Genomic DNA, 23063 nt, shown 5'->3' with positions numbered 1-23063 from the left:
TCCTGGCTGTTAGAGTATTACCTTCATCTGTGTTCTGACACGTTCTAGAAAATTGGCTGGAGGCAGGGGAGTGAACAGAGTGGTTCCTAGAAAGAGGTCCCCAGCATCTATGTGGTTCTGTGATAGGAGAGAGAGTGCCAGGCAGGACGAGGACAGGTAGGAAAATAATAGAATTCGAGCCATTTTCCAATCTTCTTCCTGGGGGAGGAACAGGGATTTTCCATTTCTTCAGCAGTTCTCTGGAGTCTGTCTTTCCCCGGGCTTTTTAAAAACTCCTCTCCCTCCCTTTTCAGAGCTTATTGGAGGTCTGTCCCTGGCACGCGCCCTTCCTTCACAGGAACACGGAGCGTGAGTTGGAGACAGGGGAGGTTGGGACACAAGATCCAGTTCAGTGTGTGTCCCAGGCCAGTCCCCTCACTGAGCCTCAATCTTCATCACCCCCTGGTAGGTAGTGGGGCTCAGCACAGGAAGGCAAAGAACGGATGGGGCCCATCGGGTGAGAACCCGCACTGAGGATTATATCCTAAGCAGATACCCCCTTCCGACCCAGGGATGTAGTGCTTTGAAACTAGAAAATGCCTGGTCTGAAAGAGAGGAAAGAACAAGTCCAGCAATACACAGGGCTCTGTGTATTCAGAGGGAAGTTGGCAGGGTTGTGTTCGGGCAGAGAAACTCCGAGTGGTACAAAGGGACGTGCCCAGAGTGGAGAAATCATGCTAATTGTGTGCGCCGGAGCTGGAGAACGCCACCCAAAATGAAGAGAGAAAGGGGAGCCCCATCCAGAGCCTTCAGTGCCTTGAGCCTCACTCCTTTTGTCTACCTTCTTCTGATCCAGACAGGTAGGAGACCAGAAGAGTAAGAGAGGGTCTGGAGAGGGGGCCCGCTACTTGCAAAAGGGAGGGAGGGAGAGCTGAAGGTCAGAATGCCTTTAAGGTGGGAGGAGGGGAGAGAGCTAAGCGGCCGTGGGAAGCATCTCAGTCAATTCAGGCATTAGTGTTGAATGTATTTCTTCATTCTCTGCGCCTCCTGCCCGGCCCCTGCGCCCCTCCCCCAAAAGGCTGCATGACTTTGGAGCTCCCACGGCATTCAGTACATTAGATAGAGGGCAGTGGGCCATTTCTTATGGGATGTCTTGTTGGCGTGGGCCAGTCCGGCGTTCTTTCCAAGGGATCATGATGGGGCTTGGAGGGGTGGGGGAGATCTGGGTTTTGTGTCTCCCCAACCCCCACCCCGGCTGCCCTGAGTGTACAACAGCAAGGGAGATGAAACAAGCTTGGGAGATAATGAGCCTTTTGGTTTTTGGTTTTTGGAAATCACACCAATCTATCCATAACTCACCCCGTGCCATGGACCCCTACCTTCTGTACTGCCCCCTATCAACTCCTTAGAGAACCGATCTTACTTTAAATAGATGTGTTTCTGTGTATATGTGTGGGGGGCATGGGCGTATACACACACACACACACACACACACACACACTACTCCGGAGAGCCTGGCAATTAACAGTTTGCTGGGGCAAACCGATGCAAAGATCATTCTAATAAAATGCAGAAACTCCTGTGTGTCTGATACACAGAGGAGACCCGGGATCAGAGAGATGTCACCTACCCCATCCACAAAGCTGGTGCTCGTGGTGCCGGGTGGGGTGGGGAGGCATATCTGGGCAGGCGTCCTGGGAATGTCTGCACTAAATTTTAAAGGATGAGAATACTAAGTAGGTGTGGGAACAGGCATTATAGTTGGGGAAATGGGCACAGGTCAATATTTTGAAATGGCATCACGCAGTTGGGGGCAGCCCAGCCACTCAACTTAGCTGGAGAGGAAAATGTGAATTCGGCAAGAGCCTTGTAAACCATACTAAGGAACCTGGGACATAATCTGTAAACAGTGAAGGGGGAGAGCGGGTATTGGATGGGTTGTGTTTCAGAGAGCTCGCTCTGCTGCGAGGCATTGGGGAAGAAGCTGGAGGCAAACGAGATAGGCAGGGAAGCTTATATCCATTTGCTAGGGCTGCTGGGACAAAGAACCACACACTGGGTGGCTTAAACAGCAGAAATGTCTAGTCTCACCGTTCTGCAGGCTAAAACATTGAGATCAAGGTCATATTCTCTTTGGGGTGCTAAGGAAGGATCTGTTCCAGGCTTCTCTGCTGGCTTTAGGTAGTTCCTGGGCTGGGGCAGCAGAACTTCTCTCTTTACAGGATATTCTCCTATGCTTGTGTCTGTGTCCAATTTCCATTTTTTATCAGAACATGAGTCATACTAGATTAGGGGCCCATTCTCCTCCAGTATGACCTCATCTCAGTTTATTACAGCTGTAATAATCCCATTGCCAAATAAGGTCCCATTTGAGGTACTGGGGGTTAGGACTTCAACATATCAATTTGGGGTTGCGGGGGGCACAATGTAACTGATAACAAGGCTATTGAGATAGTTCAAGAGAGAAATAACATGAGCTGGAATTAGGTTAAAAATAGGGGGAACAGGACATGTGGAGACAATATTTTGGAGGGAAGGTCAGGACCTAGTGATTGACAGGAAGTGGGAGGATCCAGAGAGGGCGGTAGGATTTCTGTGTGAAACCTGAAGTGACACCTGGGACAGGGTTGGGGGTATGATCATGAGTACTGTCCGTACTTAGGTTGACATGCCCATGAGACATCTATGGGAAATTGTGAAATAGCCTAAAGCGGCAGTGGGGGTGGGGGGCAGGGAGGTCAGCTTATAGGTGAAATCCAGAACAATGAGAATGGATAATATCACCTAGAAGGAGAAAATGGGCTGAACATGGAACACTGAGTAACCCCAAGATTTGTAGCGGAAGGTCGAGGGGGAAAAAGGCCCTCTGGGGAGGCCAAGAAGGAACAGTGAGAGAGACAGAGAGGGAACTAGAAGAATGTGGTGTCCAAAAAGTTAGGGGAGTTGGGAGTTTTTTGGAGAATGAGCATCAGATGTGTCAAAGAGTTCCAATATATCAAGAACCAATTATAGCTCAACCGTTATTATTATATTACAACTGAAAGAGTTTGTTGGAGATGGCAATTCAGAGGTAACTATTCGCCTTGGTGAGAGTGGTCTCGGTGGAAATTACAACAAGTGGAAGGAACCACCAGAGCTGAAAATACGGAGGCGGTGAATCGAGAATACAAAGTACACAGGGAAATACACAAGTCAGAGCTGTCCCTAAATTCTTTCAGGTCATCAAATGGTAAGGAAAAAAATTATAGAAAGACCTTGAGTGTCAGTGTGACCAGGTAAAAACAAAAGGTGACCAAGGATCTTCTGTGTGGGAAAATGTGAGCCAGTAAATAGAGCACAACATAAAAATTAGGCTGATGGGATATTAGTTATGACTGACAATGGGTAAGAGGTAAGTGCAAGCTTGGGCCATGGTATTGCTGAGAGAACAACAAAGAGCTAAGATCCCACAAGGAATTTCTGCCATGCTCACTATGTTAGGAAAATGCCATCTTCTGTGACAAATATGTTCTAAAATTTAAGTTCCGTGTAATAGTACATATTACTATGTAATAGGACAATACAGTTCCAGTCTAGGCCTGGGATGAGGAAGAGCTCTGTTCCGTGAAGTTCTCAGGGACCAAGTTGATAAAGCTCTCTATCAATTTTGACATGTGTTTCCAGTAGTCACCCTGTCACCCTGAGGTTTTTCTCCATTTCTTTCAGGTAAATAATTTAAAACAAAAAACACAAAAACAGAAAACCAACAACAGGAGAGAGGTTTTTCTAAACTATAAGTGGTACCTATAAATTCCACTGGTTCTATTGGCTGGAAGTCAGTCACATAGCCATATCTAACTGCAAAGAAGTCTGAGAAATGTAGTTTTTTATGATCAGACTTAAAGGGGGTAAGAAACACTCAGTCTTTTTTTTTTTTTAAAGATTTTATTTATTTATTTGACAGAGAGAGACTCAGCGAGAGAGGGGACACAAGCAGGGGGAGCGGAGAGGGAGAAGCAGGCTTCCTGCAGAGCAGAGAGCCTGATGTGGGCCTCGATCCCAGGACTCTGGGATCATGCATGACCTGAGCCAAAGACAGACGCTTAAAGACTGGCCACCCAGGTGCCCAACACTCAGTCTTTAATGCTTTGTCCCTAACATGGACAAATGAGGTTTTCCTAAATTGATCACAGCCCAATTCATGAAACATTCAAACAAGGTTTTTTCTAGAGGCTAAAACACCGACATACAGACATGAACATGGCATGCCATAGATCTAGATAATCTGACTGGCAAAATTTTACTCTCTGAGATCCTAGAACTATTCCATCCTCTAGGGTCCCAAGAGGAAGAAGTCCCTTACCTGGCTTCTATCCATTTAGCCCTAAGATTACCTCCACATTGTGGGTCCTATCTTTTTCTTCTAACAGAGAGTTATGTACGGAAATGCACTTAACATAAGGATACAGTTTAAAGAACCTTTAAAATGTGAATGAACCCATGGAACCAGACTCCAAGATCAAGAAATAGAACATTTCAGCACCTCAGAATCATGTGCATTCTATTTCAGTTACTGTTGCCCTCCCCCAGGGTTACGGTGGTATCCTAACTTCTAATACAGATTAATTTTGCATGTCTCTGAACTTTGTATAAATGGAATCATACACATGCATTCTTTTGTATCTGGCTGCTTTCACTGAACACCAAATCTGTAAGATCCATTCACGTTGCTGTTGAAATTGTTATTTGTTTCGTCTCAGTGCCTTATAGTATTCCATCGTACGAATATACCACAGTTTATATTTCTATTCAACTTTGATAGACACTTTGGTTGTTTCTAGTTTGGGGTTCTACAAGACAGTTGTTAAGATACTCTAGGACCTGTCTTTTGGTGAACAGATGTACACATTTCTTTGGGAATATGCCTAGGAGTCAAACTGCTGAGTTATATGTGTGTATTTAACTTTAGTAAAATTTCACCACATATGGTCAAACAATTTTCAAAAGTGATTGGATCAATCCACATTCCCACCAGAGGCTCCAGACATGCCACATCTTCACCAGCAATTGTATGCGTCCCTTTTTCTTGTAGTCACCCTAGTGAGTATGAGTGATATCAAATTATGGTTTAAAATTCCTTTTCCATTATAATTATTAATGAAGTTGTATCTTTTTCATATCATTATTAACTATTTGGATAGTTAGAAGTACCTCTTAGAAGTACCTCTTCTAAGTCTTTTGCCCATCTACTAAGTTTTCTGGATTTTTAAAAAAGTATTGATTTGTAGTTTAAGAAATATGCTTTGGATACAAGTCCTTTATAGGATATATGCCTTACAAATATCTCTCATCCTGCAGCTTGCCTTTCACTCTCTCTTTCTCTCTCTCTCTCTCTCTTTTTTTTTTTTTTTGCCTTTTACTCTCTTAATGGTATCTTATGATGACAGAAACTCTTAATTTTATTGTGTTCATGTATCACTTCTTTCTTTTATGGGTACCACTCTTGTGTCCTAAGAAATCTGTCTGCCCTCAAGGCACAGAGATATTCTCTTATGTTTTCCTTTTTTTTGTAATGTTGTTTTACCTTTCCCATTTAGATCCATAATTGATGTAGAATTGATATTTGTGTAAGGTGTGAGGTAAGGATCAAGATTCATTTCTTTTCTAGATGGCCTGGCACTATTTATTGCAGAAAGAATCCTTTCCCCCCAGAGCACTGAAGCTTCACCTTTTCATAAGTCAAGTGATCATATATAAGTTTATTTTTAGACTCTCTGTTCTATTCCACTGATCTGTTTGTCTAGTCTTGTGCACTTTCACAAGGTTAACCTCCTACGATTTTGGTTGGTATTGTATTAAATTTTTAAGTCAGTTTTGGAGAGTTGACAGCTTAACAGCAATGCTTGTTCTGATCTAAAACAGGGTAAATCTCTGTGTGCCATTTAATACCTATTAGCTATATACACATTACTGAACATCTATACACTTCAAAGTACAGATAGAAAGGTACAAAGACCTCTCTCTTCCTGGACCCCAAGGGCCTTCTTCACACTTTCTGTTTTCTGGCTTTCTCCTGTGTTCCTGAATGACTGACACTTAAAATGAGTTCACACTCTTATCGGTCCTTGGAGGTCTCAACAGGATACCAACAGGAGAACCCAACACAGTAACCTCAACAAGTATGTAATCAGTAGGGCACCTATAGGACAGGACAAAGAAGGGGCTTATTCTCAGAGCACTGATCACTAGGAAGAACATTAAAAACCAAAAGCAGAAAACAAAATGTTTTCCCTTTAGAAAACCATGCTATGTGCCACCCTTGGATTCTTTTTCTCTTTTCTCCCTTTTTTTCCTCCTTTTTAAAATTAACATATAATGTACTATTTTCTTCAGAGGTACAAGACTGTGAATCATCAGTCTTATCATAGCAATCACCATAGCACATAGCCGCCCCAGTGTCCATAGCCCAGACACCCTATCCCCTCCACCCCCCAGCACCCCTCAGTTTGTTTCCTGAGATTGAATTTCTTATGGTTTGTCTCCCTCTCCAGTCCCATCTTGTTTCATTTTCCAACCCCTTCCCCCCATGACCTCCCTGCCCTGCCTCTTAAATTCCTCATATCAGAAAGATCATATGATAATTATCTTTCTCTGATTGACTTATTTTGCTTAGCATAATACTCTCTAGTTCCATCCACATTGTTGCAAATGGCAAGATTTTGGAGTTTTTTGATGGCTGCATAGTATTCCATTGTGTATATATGAACCATATCTTCTTTATCCATTCATCTGCTGATGGACATCTAAGTTCTTTCCATAGTTTGGCTTTTGTGGACATTGCTGCTATAAACATTCGCCACCCTTGGATTCTTGTATGCAGTTCTGCTCACTTCACCTCAAAAATAATAATAATGATAATAATAATAATAGAATTGGAGAAAGGCCAGAGAAGGGTATCTGTGATGACCAGAGGGACTTCTTTGTGGTGACAGACCCAAACAAGACAAAAACCCATAAAAAATGATATAACTTCAGCCCATGGTGCTAGTGAGTATGGACTAGGTGTATAAAGACCAAATCCTAGAATACCTGTTTGGCATCATCTCACTGACACTTTTAAAAGGAAAATTTCAGGCAAATACTGGTAAAAGGAAAACTGTGCCAAGCATAAAGGAACATAGAAAAATGAAGAGATGATGATTCCCTTAAAGGAAGAGGCTTTAAGGGAACCCAAGGCCACTGGCATATACATTCTCATATTTTAAAGCTTAACATTCCTTGGTTGTCACTGTTGGACAAAACCCTCTTTCAGAGAGGCCACCTATCAGTATGGCACAGTTTAAGTTGACAGATAAATCTTGCTGTGATGTCAATTTCCTTTTGTTCAGCCTCCAGTGGGAACAGAGACTTTCTATATAATGATGCCTCAGAGACTCAAGGACCATGATTAAGTTAATCACTTCTCAAGGTTGAATAGCCCTAGCCCTTTTTATTTCCACTGTGGATCATAGTTGTTACAGCCATTTCCTCATTTCTGTGTCCTGCTTTGGCCCTGTCCCAGTTCTCTGTGTCCCTTGAAAGTTGTAGAACCCTGAACTTAATACCAACTCTAATTTTGGCTAGAGTTTTTGGAAACAGTGTTTGCTCAGCAAAATACTCTCTTTGTTAACTTCTCGGAAAGACTGCTCCATTCATTTCTGAACATGTGTACATACATCCCTGCGACTCATAGTCATACCCATGTTCCTGCACACAAGAAAGGTGCCCACCTAGAGGAAGGTGAAGCCTAAGGCAATCCATATGTGGTAGCTTTTCCAATGTTTTTATGCAGAAGAATCAAATTTAAACTGACAAAATGAACTGATCCGAGCTGGGAAGACATCACAAAAGGACCACTAGGACCTTGGATAGGATAGGAGAGACAGGACACAGGGGAAGCTCAAGGGAGGGCCAGAGAAGATGGAAGGGAGGGGGAATCCCTTCCACTTTTCCTTGGAGCTGGCACTGTCAATTCCCAGCCTCCTGGATGGAGAACCCTCAAAGTTTGATGTAGGACGGTTCTGCATATACAACCCTCATGCATAAACACCCCACTGCTTCCAACTGTGTCCTGAACAGAGGTTCCCCAACCATTTACTCATCACCACCATGGCCTTTAATGAAACTCAATGACTTTTCTCAGGGCCACCTCAAGTCCCACATACCAAAGTCTATTTGCTTATAAAGGAAACTCTGAAAACTTGTTTTTCTAAATCAAGCCAAGCCTGAGACCTCGCAGTGGCTAGGGAGGAAATCCCACCTAAACAGTCACAGAAACTGAGAGCTGGAAGAAACTTGAAATATTATGTGATCAGTGGATTTCAGTCTGATACACAGAGCCAGAGGGATTCCTAGTAGTGCCCCAAATTATTGGGGAGGACAGGAGTCTGGTCCCCACCATCTCTTTTACCAAATCTTTGAGCCAGAACCAGATTTTGTTTTCATTTTTATACATGCTTTTATGGGAAAAAATATCTTCAATAAAAAATATTTGAAAATATTTGATTTTGTCCATCTACCTCCCCCAAATCAAAACTCCTCTTGATAACAAGCCTAGGGGTCTCTGGCTGACTCAGTTGGTTAAGCAACTGACTCTTGGTTTCAGCTCAGGTCATGAGATCCAGCCCTGCATTGGGTTCCATGCTCAGGGGGGAGTCTGCTTAAGATTCTCTACCTCTGCCCCTCCCTTGCTCTCTTGCATGCTCTCTCTCTCTCAAATAAATAAATGAGTCTTTTTTTAAAAAGTATATCATAGTCCTATGTATGGCAACTTAATCATTCAAATAGTCTCTTCCACTTTTAAGGTTTTATGATTCTAACATACCTGGCAGGTAAGGGATTATAGAATGCCAGAGTTGAGAAGACCCCTTGTGATCATCTGGGCCCACAACCTCCTTATACAGAGGAGGAAACTGAAGCACAAAGAAGTGAAAGAACAGCAATGGGCCTTTCCTTGACCCCTTTCAAAGATGATGAGCTCACTCCTTAACAAAGAGCTTGTTCCAAAAATGGACTGAATAGATTTATTACTTTGCTTTGATCTCCATAACTCACCTTTTAGTTTAATGCCCTCCTGGTTTGGGCTGGGTCCTTTGAGCTCAAGGAGGAGAATAAAGAAAGGAAAGGTACAACTTAACTTCCCAAATTTAAAAAATAGTAGCAGAGTGGGAGAGTGGGAGAAAGAGACAGGGAACTTCAGAGGCAGTGACCATCAGAGAGAGCAGCTGGGAGTACAGAGGGACTGAGAACCTGACCTGTAAGTGTCTGTTTAGCTAAACTCAGCCCTGCTCCCAACTGATGTCCCCTCTAGAAGACCTTCCTTTGGGTAGTCGTAATGTTCTACAAGGACATGTTACACCAATGAATGGCATCGGTTCAGGCCCCAATGCCCCCTAAGAGATCTCTGAAATATGAGATCCAGCTCTAGATGGGGTAACCATTGGATACGATGGCAAAATCCCAGAATGGCAGGGCTGGAACAAGTGGTTATAACATCAAGTTTGCCACTTATTTTACCTACCTGAGTCCCAAACACAGAAGTGACTTCTCCTAGGTCCTAAGTCAACAATAAGGGCCCAAGTCTCTAATGCTCACTCTTGTGTTCTCTCTACTACACGACAGTAGGTGATGTATGTGTTGTGCTTTTCCTTTGTGAACCTGATGAGGAAATTCTTGTTGTACTTGTATCCTGATTTTCTAAATGAGAAGAATGTGGCCTAGAATGATGGCTTACCCAGGTCCACAGAGCCTGAAGGTGGTAGAGCCCAATCTTACAAGGTCTTCTGATTCCAAACTCTTTGTTCTGCCCATCCCAAATCCCTCTTCTATAGGAGTTGCCTGTTGGGCTGGGGCCTGGGTGTATTTCCAAAACCAACTACTCAGCTGAAGAACTGTTCAGCCCTGGGCAGGCCTAGTAAAATGTTCCTTGCCACCAGGGCAAGGAGAGAGGAGACTCTCGGTATGAATGAAGAAGGGCCCCTAAACTTCCCCTTTATTGACACTGTCTTGTGGCGCACTCCCTTCTCTATGAATCTCTGTTTCCACGCTTCTCCATTCCCTACTTTCCCAATCCCCAATCAAGAAGCAAATCTGACAAACTCATCCTGAGGTCTATGTTTGTTTTGCTCGTTGATACATCCCCAGGACATAGAACAGTACTTGGCACATGTGAAGTTCTCAATAAATGTTTCTGTGAATGGAGCACATAGTGTGTGGGTTAGTTGGAGGTCTTCCTCAAGAGAAAGGCGCTGGAGAAAACCACCAGAGGCAGAGGGCCAGTGAGAAGAAGGACTGAGGGCAATGGGATGGGTGTGAGGGTGACGGAGGATCAGAGGGGCCCAGAGCTATCATGGGCGAGGACATGGCATCAGAGGTAAGAAGGAAGGACTGACAGGGCATGAGGAGCCCAGAGGGTGAGGCATCAAGACAACTGAGGACATAAAGGATGGAGAGGGTTAGGGAGCCAAGGGTCTGATACTGCCTTCTCCCCATGGGTGTCCGTCCACAGAGCCGCTGGAGGGGGTGAACATCACCAGCCCGGTGCGCCTGATCCATGGCACGGTGGGGAAGTCAGCCCTGCTCTCCGTGCAGTATAGCAGCACGAGCAGTGACAAGCCCGTGGTGAAGTGGCAGCTGAAGCGGGACAAGCCAGTGACTGTGGTACAGTCTATTGGCACAGAGGTCATTGGCACCTTACGGCCTGACTACCGAGACCGCATCCGCCTCTTCGAAAATGGCTCCCTGCTTCTCAGTGACCTGCAGCTGGCCGACGAGGGCACCTATGAGGTTGAGATCTCCATCACGGATGACACGTTCACCGGGGAGAAGACCATCAACCTCACTGTGGATGGTAAACTGCTCTGACAGGGATGGAGACGGGACTGGTCCTGAGATTTGGGCAGGGTCTGCCCAGTACACTAGCCAGATCCTGAACACACCAACACAGAAGCCACTGGGGAGCTGAGAGTGAGACAGTCGGGCATCAGAGTTTTTTGGCAGACAGGACACAGCTAATGCACACGGAGTGCTTACTGTGGGCTAGAAACTAGTCTAAGTGTTTTGCATACCTTGACTCATTTAATGCTGATAATAATGTAGGTATAGTTAATATAACTTACCCCCATTTTGTAGATACAGAAACTGAGGCACGAAGAGGTTGACTAACTTGCCCAAGGTCATACAGCTAGTATGTGATAGAGCCAGTATTGGAACCCAGACGTTTGGAACATAGGTTTAGCCCAACTGAAATACGTTCCAGGCGGGGCCAGTTTCAAGACATCTTGAAAAGACATTTGAGAAGAAGGAAGGGAAGGTTTGTGAGGGTAGGGACCATGGCTGTCTTATTCAGTATTGTACCCTCTGTGCTTAGTATGTGCTCCACAAATAATCGGTAAAGAAATGAATGAATGAATGAATGAATGGGTGGATTATGGGGAAAGATTGGACTGATGATCCCTGAAGGGCCTCTCAGACCACAAATCTAGTTGCAACATGTTGGAAGGCAGGGAGTTACGAAGTGGAGGGGAGACACTGTTTGGCCCCAGCTCACAGGCTCCCCCACCCCTGGGACTCAGTGCCCATTTCCAGGCCACAGGTGTTAGTGGCTTCCACCACTGTGCTGGAGCTCAGCGAGGCCTTCACCCTGAACTGCTCGCACGAGAACGGCACCAAGCCCAGCTACACCTGGCTGAAGGATGGCAAACCTCTCCTCAATGACTCGAGAATGCTCCTGTCCCCTGACCACAAGGTGCTCACCATCACCCGCGTGCTCATGGAGGACGATGACCTGTACAGCTGTGTGGTGGAGAACCCCATCAGCGAGGGCCGCAGCCTGCCCATCAAGATCACCGTGTACAGTGAGTGCCCTGTCTTCTCGCCCTGGGAACTCCAAATCCTGAGAGGCCGGCACTGTGAGGGACTGAGGACAGCCCAGACAGAGGGCCCCTAGATGGGGAGAGAGAGGCAGGGATGGGCCAGCTTTCCAGGGAGGCCAGCAACCAGTGGGAAGTGGGCTCAGCCGGCTCCGCCCGCTATAGGCCAGCCAAGCCGCATGGGGATCCTTTTCTCTTCCTTCTGCCGCAGGAGCTCTCCTCACCAGACTTGTTCCCCTCTGAACTCTCTCCCACCTCTCGACCTCTCTCTCTCTTCCCAGGAAGAAGCTCCCTCTACATCATCTTGTCCACAGGAGGCATCTTCCTCCTTGTGACCTTGGTGACAGTCTGTGCCTGCTGGAAACCCTCCAAAAAGTCTGGGTAATTCTTCAAGTTCCACACCCTGAGCGCCCTCATCCTTCCATCCATCCCCACCTCACGCTCTAGGCTTCTCTCTTAGTCTCTTAAATGCCCATCCCCCCAGGGGCCTGCACCTCTTCCCCGGAGATCCCTCTTAGACTTGCACGTGCTACGTGTAGCCTTGCATGTGCTACGTGCTGCGTGCTGCGTATGGGACTACATTCTGGGCTCACAACCCCAAACAATGGTTTCCCTTAGAGCACCTTTTGTGGGCGGGGCATGGTTGTTGTGGTTAATAACTGCGTTTTAAGTATGATTTTCCGCAGTTTACAGATAATAACACTGAGACCCAAACAGGTTTGGGGACTTGCCCGCGATGCCAGCCACAGACTCGGGATGCAAACCTAGAGGCGACTCATTCCAAAGCTCACGGGCTATTGCCACTCCCGCTGCCCCCAGCCCATCCTCCTGTTACAAGGCCTCTCTTGTGGCCACCAGATTCCTCTTGCCACCCTGCCACTCAGACCCTCCCCTGCTCACACTCGACAGTTCTATTCAGAGGCTGTTGGGTTGATTTGCAGGAAGAAGAGGAAGCTGGAGAAGCAGAGCTCCCTGGAATATATGGACCAGAACGACGACCGTCTGAAACCAGAAGGTGAGCTCCCAGCCACCCACTCACCCATCCCATCGGCACTCAGATCAGTGGGCTGCTGGGAAAAGGCAGAAGTGGGCCGCAAGGAAGCCAGCTGTGCAGGGCCCCTTCCTCCACCAAGTGCACGAAGACTGCAGAGCAGGGAGACGTGCAGCCAAGGTAGGACCCCAGGTATTCTGGATCCTTTGGTGGAGGTTGTGGCGGGGCCTTGACCGGCCCCTCCGGGAGCGAAGAGTGTAGGTGCTGGCTGGTGGAAAGGGTCCTGTACGGCGCCAGCCACCCCCACTCTTCGCTCTGCGCAGCGGATACCCTCCCAAGGGGCGGCGAGCAGGAGCGGAAGAACCCCATGGCTCTGTATATCCTGAAAGACAAGGTGAGCACACTTGGGTCGGTGCCCCACAAACACACAGTGAGCCCTACCGCGTTCCGGTGTGCCATAGCCACAGGGAACTGCTCTCTCTTTATAGCACTCCGAGGAACCCTGGGAAATATTTGTGTCATCCGCCCTTTAGGGCTCAGAAAAATAAGGCTGACAGAGGTGAAATGACTTGCCCAGGATCAAACAAGTAAATACATATTAAGTGGCAGATCTAGGCTTCTAGGTCTCTGGATTCTAACTCTGATGATTCCCCCACTGTTCTACAACGGAGTCTGTCTCAGCCCGGGCCAGACAAGTGGGAAGAGGAGACTAAGGGCACAGAGCGCTCAAGTTAATGCATGTCAGCATTTACCGAGCACCTGTTACCTGCCAGGCACCACGAAGGGTCTGTATGGCCAGAAAAACCAGACCTCTGTCTGCCGCCTTGCACCGGGTGGGAGGGTGGAGGGAAACCTGCTCCTTCAGCTCCATAAGCCCAGCGTCCCCGACGGGGCGCTCACCCTGGCAGCGCGTGTCCTTGCAGGACTCCCCGGAGCCTGAGGAGAACCCCGCCCCGGAGCCTCGGAGCATCACTGAGCCCGGCCCGCCGGGCTACTCCGTGTCGCCCGGAGTACCCGGCCGCTCGCCGGGGCTGCCCATCCGCTCGGCCCGCCGCTACCCGCGCTCCCCCGCGCGCTCCCCAGCCACCGGCCGGACGCACACGTCGCCACCCCGGGCCCCGGGCTCGCCCGGCCGCTCGCGCAGCGCCTCGCGCACACTGCGGACTGCGGGCGTGCACCTGATCCGCGAGCAAGACGAGGCCAGCCCGGTGGAGATCAGCGCCTGAGCCTCCTCGGCACCCCCGGGGTGAGGGCGCGCCCTGCAAAGAAGCGGGTGCCCAGGGAAGGCTGGGGGGGGGGGGGGCGCGACCGCTGCCGCCAGGAGCCGGGGGAGGTCCCCGCGAGGGCGCGGGGGTCTCGTGTGGGGGCCAGCCTAAGCATGGGGACGCAGTGGGGCAGCCAGGAGTGTCTCAAGTGGTGAAACCGGGTGGCGTTTGCTCCTGGTTTCACCGGCTGTGTTCTCAGTGGGTATGGGCTGTGCCCTTTTAGGACCATATAGATTATTAAATTTCTGGCCCAATCCCCCAAGAGTCTTATGGAAACTAACATCAGTAACCTAACCCCCATGACTCTCCTGTGCCCTTCCTACCGAGCTCTGTGCTCCCACCCACCTTCCTCCCCTCTGAGCAAACGCCTGTTCCCGGGACACTTTCTTGGTAAGCTCGGATTAGAAAGGCCACTTACCCAAAAGGAACAGCTGTCCTAAACTTGCCAGTTAGTGAGTGTGCAGAGGACAGTTCTGAGCATCCGGGGAATTATTGTGAAGACAGTGCCTTATAGCACCCTGCTCCGGGCATCTGGTACCTGGGTGCGCACCAGTTGGTGAGGCAGGAGTCAAATTCATTCCTTTGACCCCTGACCTGCACCCTAGCAAGGTCAAAGGAGTCAAGCCTCCAGAGCTTGGCCTCCTCCCAAAGCCTCCGTCAGTGGCAACCAAGCATTCTTTCCTTCTCTATTCCTACAGAGAAGGAGGTTCTCACTCCCGTGACCCAGAAAGCTAGATTAAGTGAAGAAATTGTTTTTTTGAAACCCTCACACCTATGCCTTCTCCCTAGCTTCCTTAAAAAACAAGCCTTTCAAACAATCATTATCCCTGGGAAAGGTTCTTGGGCTTCCTTCAGCTCTAAGAGAGTAAGGTTCCAGTCTGCAGAATGATGGTAGGGAAGGGGAGGAGGAGGAGGCTTACTGCTCCCCGGGATGGTAAGGAGACAAGCTCCAATGCTTGGCCTCCAGCCTCCCACCTGCCTTGTTGCAGGATACTTAGATCCCAGGAGATAGGACAAGGGCAGACTCCCTAATCACACTAGCATAGAGTTACAGAGAGGTTGGGCCCCTGTGTCAGGATGAAAGAACAGGATGAAAGTACACAGGCCATGCCCATGTCACTGCCTCTTGAACAGTTTGCAGGAGACACAGTAATCTACTGTGTGAGCAGTGAGGACAATTAAAAATCTGTAAGAGAAGGAGGGCCTCTGTGTTCTAACCTCCCGTCCCTGATGCCTGTAGGGGTCCTTGCATCCCTGGCCTCTCCCCAAATTCCTGAACTCCAACCCTGACTCTCCACCATCTTACAGAGAAACACCCCTGTCCCCCACCACTCCACGGGGCAAGTTTTGTTCCAGCTGCAAGGGCAACAACATTTCTAATTGCCCCCCTTCACCCTTACCTCGACAGCATACCCCTCCCAGCTCCCTGTCCCCATGCACTTCTCCAGGCTCACTGAGCAGGTGCCTTTGCGGCTTTCCCTTCTTGGCCAGAACTGCTCCCCTAACTTTGGGTTCTTCATCCAGAATGAGATCCTGCCTGCAGGGGAAAGTTGCTCGGGCAGGTGGGAGATGCAGGAGAAGGGGTACAGGCTGTTCTGCGTTGGGAGGGAGGGTTGAAGTAAGGGGGAGAGGAGAGCATGCTGTACTCCATGGCCTGGGGCTAAATCCCTGAGGGGCCAGCTTCCCAGGCTCAAGCCAAATCTGCCTTAAATCTGGGGTAAGGGGGGATAAGTAAGGAAGTGGTTTTGTTTTTGTTTTGTTTTGTTTTGATCTTCATCTTTGTATTACCAGCATCTAGCAGAGTGCCTAGCACATACTGGATGTTCAATAAACTTTTGATGAAATGAAAGGACAACTTTATTGCGCTTAAGCAAGGAGAACAAAACAAGGAGCTTAAAAAGCTAGTCATTTCCCTTTTCCTTTTGCTTCTCGTCTTCCTTTATCATCCTTCACCCTCTTTGCAAATCCCGAGTTGTCCACTCCAAGATCAGCACTCACTCACTCACCCACTCACTCATTCATTCATTCCAGTGCTCCCTCATTTATTCAATCAATGTGTTGATCTACCTTGGACTAGCCCTGAGTGAGACACTGGGGAAACAGTGTTAACTATGCCATGACCCTTAGCCAGAAGACAGTCCCATGGAGGAAGACAGGTGAGTAAGCAGGTTATTACAATACAGTGTGGAAAATGCCGTGACTGAAGTTGCTACAGCAGGTCCTGAGAGCTTGTAAGAGCATCATCTAACCTAGATTAGGGGTTGCCAGCCAAAGTGTCTTGGAGAACAGGCTTGAACTTAGTCTTAGAGAGATTAGTTAATCAGGTGAGGAAACAGGATGAAAGAACACATATTGCCGGGGAAAGGAGCAGCCTGTATAAAAGCTTGCAAGTATAAGGTGAGTCTAGACTACTTAGCACTCATAAAATGTGGATTGTCCAGGAGCAAATGTTTATTTTAGCACAGTAATGGAAGACTAGACTTCCGTTACCGGCAGGGTGGGGGAGCTGAGCCCAAGACTCCAGAATTAAGTTGGTATCCCAAAAGGGAGTCCCAAGCTCCCAAAATAAAAATGCAAATCCTCCCTGGAGAACGGCATCTCCTAAAATTTTCAAAGATTAAGATCAAGCAGGTATGACCATGAAAGGCCGCTAAACATAGAAGGAAACAAATCACCATGAGTGAGAGTCAGCTGATAGAAGAAGCAGTAAATTTAGAACCCAAAGGCCCTCAGATATTGAAATTATCACATTAGAATATAAAATAACTACGAAATGTTTGAAGAGATGAAAGACAAAATTGTAGAAATGAACCAGCAACAGGGGACTGTCAAAAGTGACCAAAGTGGAACAGGAACAAAATAGAACTGTTACAAATAAAAATGGAACTTACATAAATAAAAATGCTAATGAGAAAATTAAACAGCACACTAAGTAGAGTTGAAGAGAGTTAGTTCAATTGGAAGATGGGTCTGAAGAAATGTCTCAGAGTAAGGCACAGGCCAAGAAGAAGATGAAAAATATGAAAAAGAGAGTAAAGGATATGGCACGCAGAATGAAAAGATCTAGCATGTATTTTGTCAAGAGCTCAAAGGGGAGAATAGATACATGGAAGAGAGACGATATTTTAAGAGTAATGACTGAAGTTTTTGTAGAACTCATGATAAATGTAAATATACAGATGAAGGGTATTAACACACATGACATAAATTTTTAAATTTCCACTTTTACGCAAAATATAGTAAAAGCAGAGTATACCAAAGACAAAGAGAAAATGTTAAAAAGCATCCAGAGAGAGAAAGATGGGTCTTGCATGTTCACACAATAATAAAAAATCACTAGAAAGTGAAGTGTATCTTCAAAATAATAGACAAATAACTATTAACCCAGATTATTGAACCTAGCCAAGCAATCTTCTAAGTATGAGGACAAAATAAAAGTATTATCAGATGAACAAAAACTACAGTTTACCATCAACACTAGAAGAATTCCTAAACGGTCTATTTTGGGAAGAGGGAAAAGCAAGATTTGAGATACAAAAAAGAATGGTGGGTAAAAACGTAGGCAAATCTATAATAGTGCCTCATAAAATGATGGTAATAGTATCTAATTTGTACTTTCCAAAACCTGACAAATAAAATACAGGAAAATGATAGCATATAAATTGGGAAGGATATTATCCGAATGAAACTATGGCAAGATTCTTGAATTCTTTGCGGAGGGGAGGTTGTTTAAGATAGTAACTTCAGATTTTATTAAATAATCAAGGGAACCTTATTAGGGTAACCACTAAAAGAATACAATGAGAGAACTGGTTTAAATTCCAAAATAATAAAAAGGGAAAAAAGAATAAAGAAACAAACATAAACTCAATTTTTTTTAAGCCAAGAGAAAAAAAAAACTAACACAGGAAAAGTGAAACAATAGAAAGTCAAAAATAAGATGGTAGAAACAAGGCAAAATTAAAAATAAATTGTAAATCGCCTAAATTCATCAGTTAAAATACTTTCTGTTGGGTTATATTTTTGATAATCCAGCCATATGTTATTTAAATGAAATACACCCAATACAAAGATTTGCAAAAAAGTTGAGAATAAAGTAACGGAAAAAGGTATACCAGGCAAACAGCAAGCAAGAGGAAGCTGGGATAACTATTAACCATAACTACAAGACACATGGTCTTCGGGACAAAAAGCCTGATTAGTGAGATGATCTTACATCCTGTTTGCCTGAGACAGTCCTGGCTTACTTCTGTTATCCTAGCAACAACCAGTATGGCCTTTGACTCCCCAAAGTATCCCAATTAAATAGATCGCCTCCTTTAATATTAGGACTAAGTGAGGTGCCTTGAATTTGAGTGCAAATAATTTATTTCAGGAAACACCAGTAGAGTGTAAGGAAGTAGATCAGGAAAGCAATCCAAGTCAGTAAGGGATATGTTATGAAACCAGTTAAAACTGTGGGAAACTGGAGCTCAGTACTATGGGGGACTATGGGAGAGCAGTGTTGAAATCAGATTTTAGATCAACAGATCTCAGGGGAATCCCAACTGAGAGACCAGGCAGCTGGGGTATTGATCAGCCAGATCTCCATGCATCGTGAGCCTTAGCACCTAGTGCTTCTAGCTTGCCCTGCATGTGTCCAGATTTGGTCCCCAAACGGAAAGCAGCCTTCAGCTAGAGGTAACTTCTGAAGAATTGTACATGGAACCTTAGTGGTGTCTGCGATAGAGGGTAACTACAATTATTAAAATATTTATTTCACCAAAAAAAAAATAAAATTGAATTGTGTGTATCTGACTAACCTCAAAATATACGAGATACATATATATATGTATCACACTTTTCTTATCCATCCAGGTTGTTTCCGTATCTTGGCTATTGTGAATAATGCTGCAATGAACATAGGACTTCAGGTTTCTTTTTCTTTTATTAAGATTTTATTTATTTTGTTGACAGACAGAGATCCCAAGTAGGCAGAGAGGCAGGCAGAGGGAGAGGAGGAAGCAGGCTCCCCGCTGAGCAGAGAGCCCAATGCAGGGCTCCATCCCAGGACCCTGAGATCATGACCTGAGCCAAAGGCAGAGGCTTTAACCCACTGAGCCACCCAGGTGCCCAGGACCGGAGGTATCTTAATGAGATCTGGATTTCAATTCCTTCAGATATATACCCAGAAGAGAGATTGCTGGGTCATATAACAGTTCTATTTTTAATTTTTATAAGAACCTTCATGGCTGTTTTCCATAGTGGCTCTACAATTCACATTCCCACCAACAGTACCCTGGGGGGTTACCTTTTCTCCATACCCTCATCATCCTTTGTCTTCTGGATACAGCCATTCTAACTGATATGAGGTGGTGTGTTATTGTGGTTTCGATTTGCACTTCCCTGATAAACCACAGTTTATCCATTCACATTCTGAAGGACATCTGGGTCACTTCCAAGTTTTGACAATTAGGAATAAAGCTGCTGCAAACACCTGTGTGCATATTTTTGTGTGGACGTAAGTTTTCAACTCCTTTGGGTAAATACCAAGAATGCAAGAAAAATTTTAAAATAGAAAATTCATGGAATGCCTGGGTGGCTCAGGCAGTTACGCCAACTGTGAAGTCAACTATTGGTTTTGTCTCTCGTCGTGATCTCAGGGTCGTGAGATCGAGGCCCATGAAGAGCCCTTCACGGACCGGAGAGGCCCATGAAGAGACTCTCCGGTCAACAGCGAGTCTGCTCCCCATCTCACTCTCCTTCTGCCCCTCCCTCTGCTCCTGCTCTTTCCCCCTCAAATAAATAAATACATCTTTAAAAAAACATAAAATTCATAGATGGTATTCCCCACATTCACAGTCTAAAGGAGACAAACTTCTGAATAGATGCCAAGGAAAACCTCGTAGAATTTAATGCTTAATCATGATCAAAAGCTCTTAACAAACTAAAAATAAAAGGACACTTAAAAAAAAAAAGGACACTTTTTGAAATCTGATTAATAGTATCTACAAAACACCAACAGCAACCCTCATTCTTTTTTTTTAAGATTTTATTTATTTATTTGACAGAGAGAGATCACAAGTAGGCAGAGAGGCAGGCAGAGAGAGAGAGAGAGAGGAGGAAGCAGGCTCCCCGACAAGCAGAGAGCCCGATGCCGGGCTCGATCCCAGGACCCGGGGCTCGATCCCAGGACCCTGGGATCATGACCTGAGCTGAAGGCAGAGGCTTTAACCCACTGAGCCACCCAGGCGCCCCAACCCTCGTTCTTAATGGGGAAACATTAGAAGAATACCTTCTAAGTGAAGAAGGAAACAAAGAGACCCATGGTCACTCTCTCTGGTCAACACGATCCTGGCAATGCAGGGGGGAAAAAAAGTATAAAGAAGGGAAATAAAAAACCCAAAACTTCATATTTGGATTATATGCTTTCCTACATAGACAAGTTGAAAGAATTGACAAACTACGAGACATAATGTCAAGGTATCTCGATTCTTTTTGTTTTGTAAGGAACCACCCCAAAACTGAGTAACTTAAAAGAAAAGTTGGGGTGCCTGGGTGGCTCAGTGGGTTAAAGCCTCTGCCTTCAGCTCAGGTCATGATCCCAGAGTTCTGGGATCGAGCCCCGCATCGGGCTCTCTGCTCAGCGGGGAGCCTGCTTCCTCCTCTCTCTCCCTGCCTGCCTCTCTGACTACTTGTGATCTCTGTCTGTCAAATAAATAAATAAAATCTTAAAAAAAAAAAAAAGGCAACTATTTGGCTATTTGGGGCACCGGGGTGGCTCAGTCGTTTAGTGTCTCCTTCAGCTCAGGTCATCATCCCAGCCAGGGTACTGGGATGGAACCCCTCTTCAGGCTCCCTGCTCAGGGGGAAGCCTGCTTTTCCCTCTCCCACTCCCTCTGCTTGTATTCCCTCCCTCACTCTCTCTCTCTCTCTCTGTGTCAAATAAATAAAAAAATCTTAAAAAAAAAAAGCGGCTATTTTATTCAGTCGCAATCCTTTGTGTTAGCAGTTTGCTTTGGACTTGCCGAGTGCTTCGCCTGCCGGTGCCATGAGTCACTTGTGTGACCACATCATCTGCTGTCCTGAGGGGGATCTGGGAGCCTAAGATGGCCTCACCCACCTGTCTGCTGACTGATACGGGTGGTTGGCTAGTAGGTCTAGGAATCCTCAGCTCGCATAGCTCATCTCTACCGAGCTTCTTCGTGTAGCAGCCTCGGAGCGGTGTTTCAAAAGGTCAAGAGCATGTACGCGACTAATGAGTCGTTGAACACTACGTCAAAAACTGATGCTGGCTAACTAAACATTTAAAAAAAAAAGTCAAGAGTAGAAGCTGCAAGCTCTCTAGAGGCTTAGATCTGAACGTTCCACACATCACATCACTTCCACTGTATTCCGTTGGTCAAAGCAATTCACGAGGCCAGTTGAGCTTTGGGGGAAAAGACTCTACTTCTTTGGGGGAGGGGTGACAAGCAGTGCACAGGGACAAGTGTACAGGATAGTAGGGAGTACTGCAACTGTCTTGGCTTAAGGAGTCAGCTAAAAACACATTTAACAAAATGTGGGCAGCAAAATCTAAAACATTATTGAAAGACGTGAAGGAGGGGCGCCTGTGTGGCTCAGTGGGTTAAGCCTCTGCCTTTGGCTCAGGTCATGATCTCAGGGTTGTGGCCCCACATCGGACTCTCTGCTCAGCAGGGAGCCTGCTTCCCACCCCCCATGCTCTCTGCCTGCCTCTCTGCCTACTTGTGATCTCTGTCTGTAATAAATAAATAAAATCTTGAAAGAAAGAAAAGAAAGAAGGAAAGGGAAAGAAGGAAAGAAAGGAAGGAAGGAAGGAAGGAAGGAAGGAAGGAAGAAGGAAAGAAAGAAAAAGTGTGAAAGGTGTGAAGGAAGAGTGAAATAAAGGGAGAGGTATACATGTTCAAGAATAGGAAGACTTAATGTTACAAGATGTCAGTTCTTCCTATATATTCAATCAGGTCCACGAGGTTTGCAAGGAACTTGACAAGCTGAAGCCCTAAGTAGAGCCAAGACACTTTTGAAAAAGAAGGGGAGAATGACTCACCCTTCCAGGTCTCATGATTTATTAGGTAGCTCTAGTAATTGAGACAATGTGATGTTCACACAGGGATAGATAAATAGGCCAATGAAACAAGCTACATATGTATGGACATTTGGTGGGTAACAAGGAATCACAGCAAATCACTAAATAAGTAGTACTGGGAGTATTATTGACTATCTGAAAATATATATGTACACACACACACATATATATATATATACATAAGCCATATAAAATAATCAATTAGTGATAGGTCAAAGACTTAAATGTGAGATTTTCGTACTTTCAGAAGAAAATATGGGAGACTATCTTTTTGGCTTTAGTGTAAAAGAGGTTTTCTTCAAAAATGGAAAGAATACACTAAGCATAAAAATAAATTTATCTACAGTAAAGTTAAGAACATCTGTTATACCATAAAGAAAGAGAAAATAGAAGGCCAAGCTTGTTTTTGCAACATCTCTAATCCACAGAGAATTATTATCCAGCTTATATAAAACTCCTGAAAGTTATTGAGAAAAAGACAAATAAGCAGTAAAAAAATGAGCCAAAGATAGAAACAAATACTTCCCAGAAGAGAAAATGCAAACGGTGAGTAAACACTTGAAACGTGGTCAGCTTTATTATTTAATCAGGCAAATGCCAATTGGGACAATAATAAAATATTATTTTACATGCTAGGCTGTCAAAAATTCAGAGGTCTACCAACAGTTCTGGGGATGTGGTTCAAGGACATTGGTACCACCAACTGATTTGGAAAACAATCGTGACCATCTACAGTTGAATATTTGTAGGACCCAAGGCCCAGAAATCCTACTACTAGATTACTAGTTACCCTAGGAGACATAGAAAATGAAGGTTAGGGGCAGCACTGTTCATAACAGAAGAAGAAGAATGAC

The 23063-nt window shown here is 45.6% G+C and overlaps 1 protein-coding gene across 2 annotated transcripts; it reads left to right on the top strand.

Annotated features, from left to right (window-relative positions):
• Positions 1-470: 470 nt before the first annotated feature.
• HEPACAM (hepatic and glial cell adhesion molecule) lies at positions 471-14169 on the top strand. Of its 2 annotated transcripts, none has more exons than XM_032868825.1 (7): positions 471-839; positions 10505-10846; positions 11571-11852; positions 12149-12248; positions 12809-13038; positions 13182-13252; positions 13782-14169. In XM_032868825.1, the coding sequence occupies exons 1-7, from the start codon at positions 755-757 to the stop codon at positions 14082-14084; spliced, it is 1413 nt and encodes a 470-aa protein (XP_032724716.1). In that variant the 5' UTR covers positions 471-754; the 3' UTR covers positions 14085-14169. The 2 variants fall into 2 exon arrangements, with proteins under 2 accessions (XP_032724716.1, XP_032724715.1); XM_032868824.1 differs by having other exon boundaries at positions 645-839; positions 12809-12882.
• The last annotated feature ends 8894 nt before the right edge of the window (positions 14170-23063 follow it).

The sequence above is a fragment of the Lontra canadensis genome, unplaced genomic scaffold (assembly GCF_010015895.1).
Source record: "Lontra canadensis isolate GAN:19392208 unplaced genomic scaffold, GSC_riverotter_1.0 scaffold36, whole genome shotgun sequence".
Taxonomy (NCBI): Eukaryota; Metazoa; Chordata; class Mammalia; order Carnivora; family Mustelidae; genus Lontra; species Lontra canadensis.
This window is presented reverse-complemented; position numbering and strand designations above follow the sequence as displayed.

Coding starts and splice junctions, on each gene's coding strand:
- HEPACAM (XM_032868825.1), top strand. CDS start 755: ATGAAGAGAGAAAGGGGAGCCCCATCCAGAGCCTTCAGTGCCTTGAGC. Junction 10,847..11,570: donor CATCAACCTCACTGTGGATG/GTAAACTGCTCT, acceptor CCTGGGACTCAG/TGCCCATTTCCAGGCCACAG. Junction 11,853..12,148: donor CATCAAGATCACCGTGTACA/GTGAGTGCCCTG, acceptor CTCTCTTCCCAG/GAAGAAGCTCCCTCTACATC.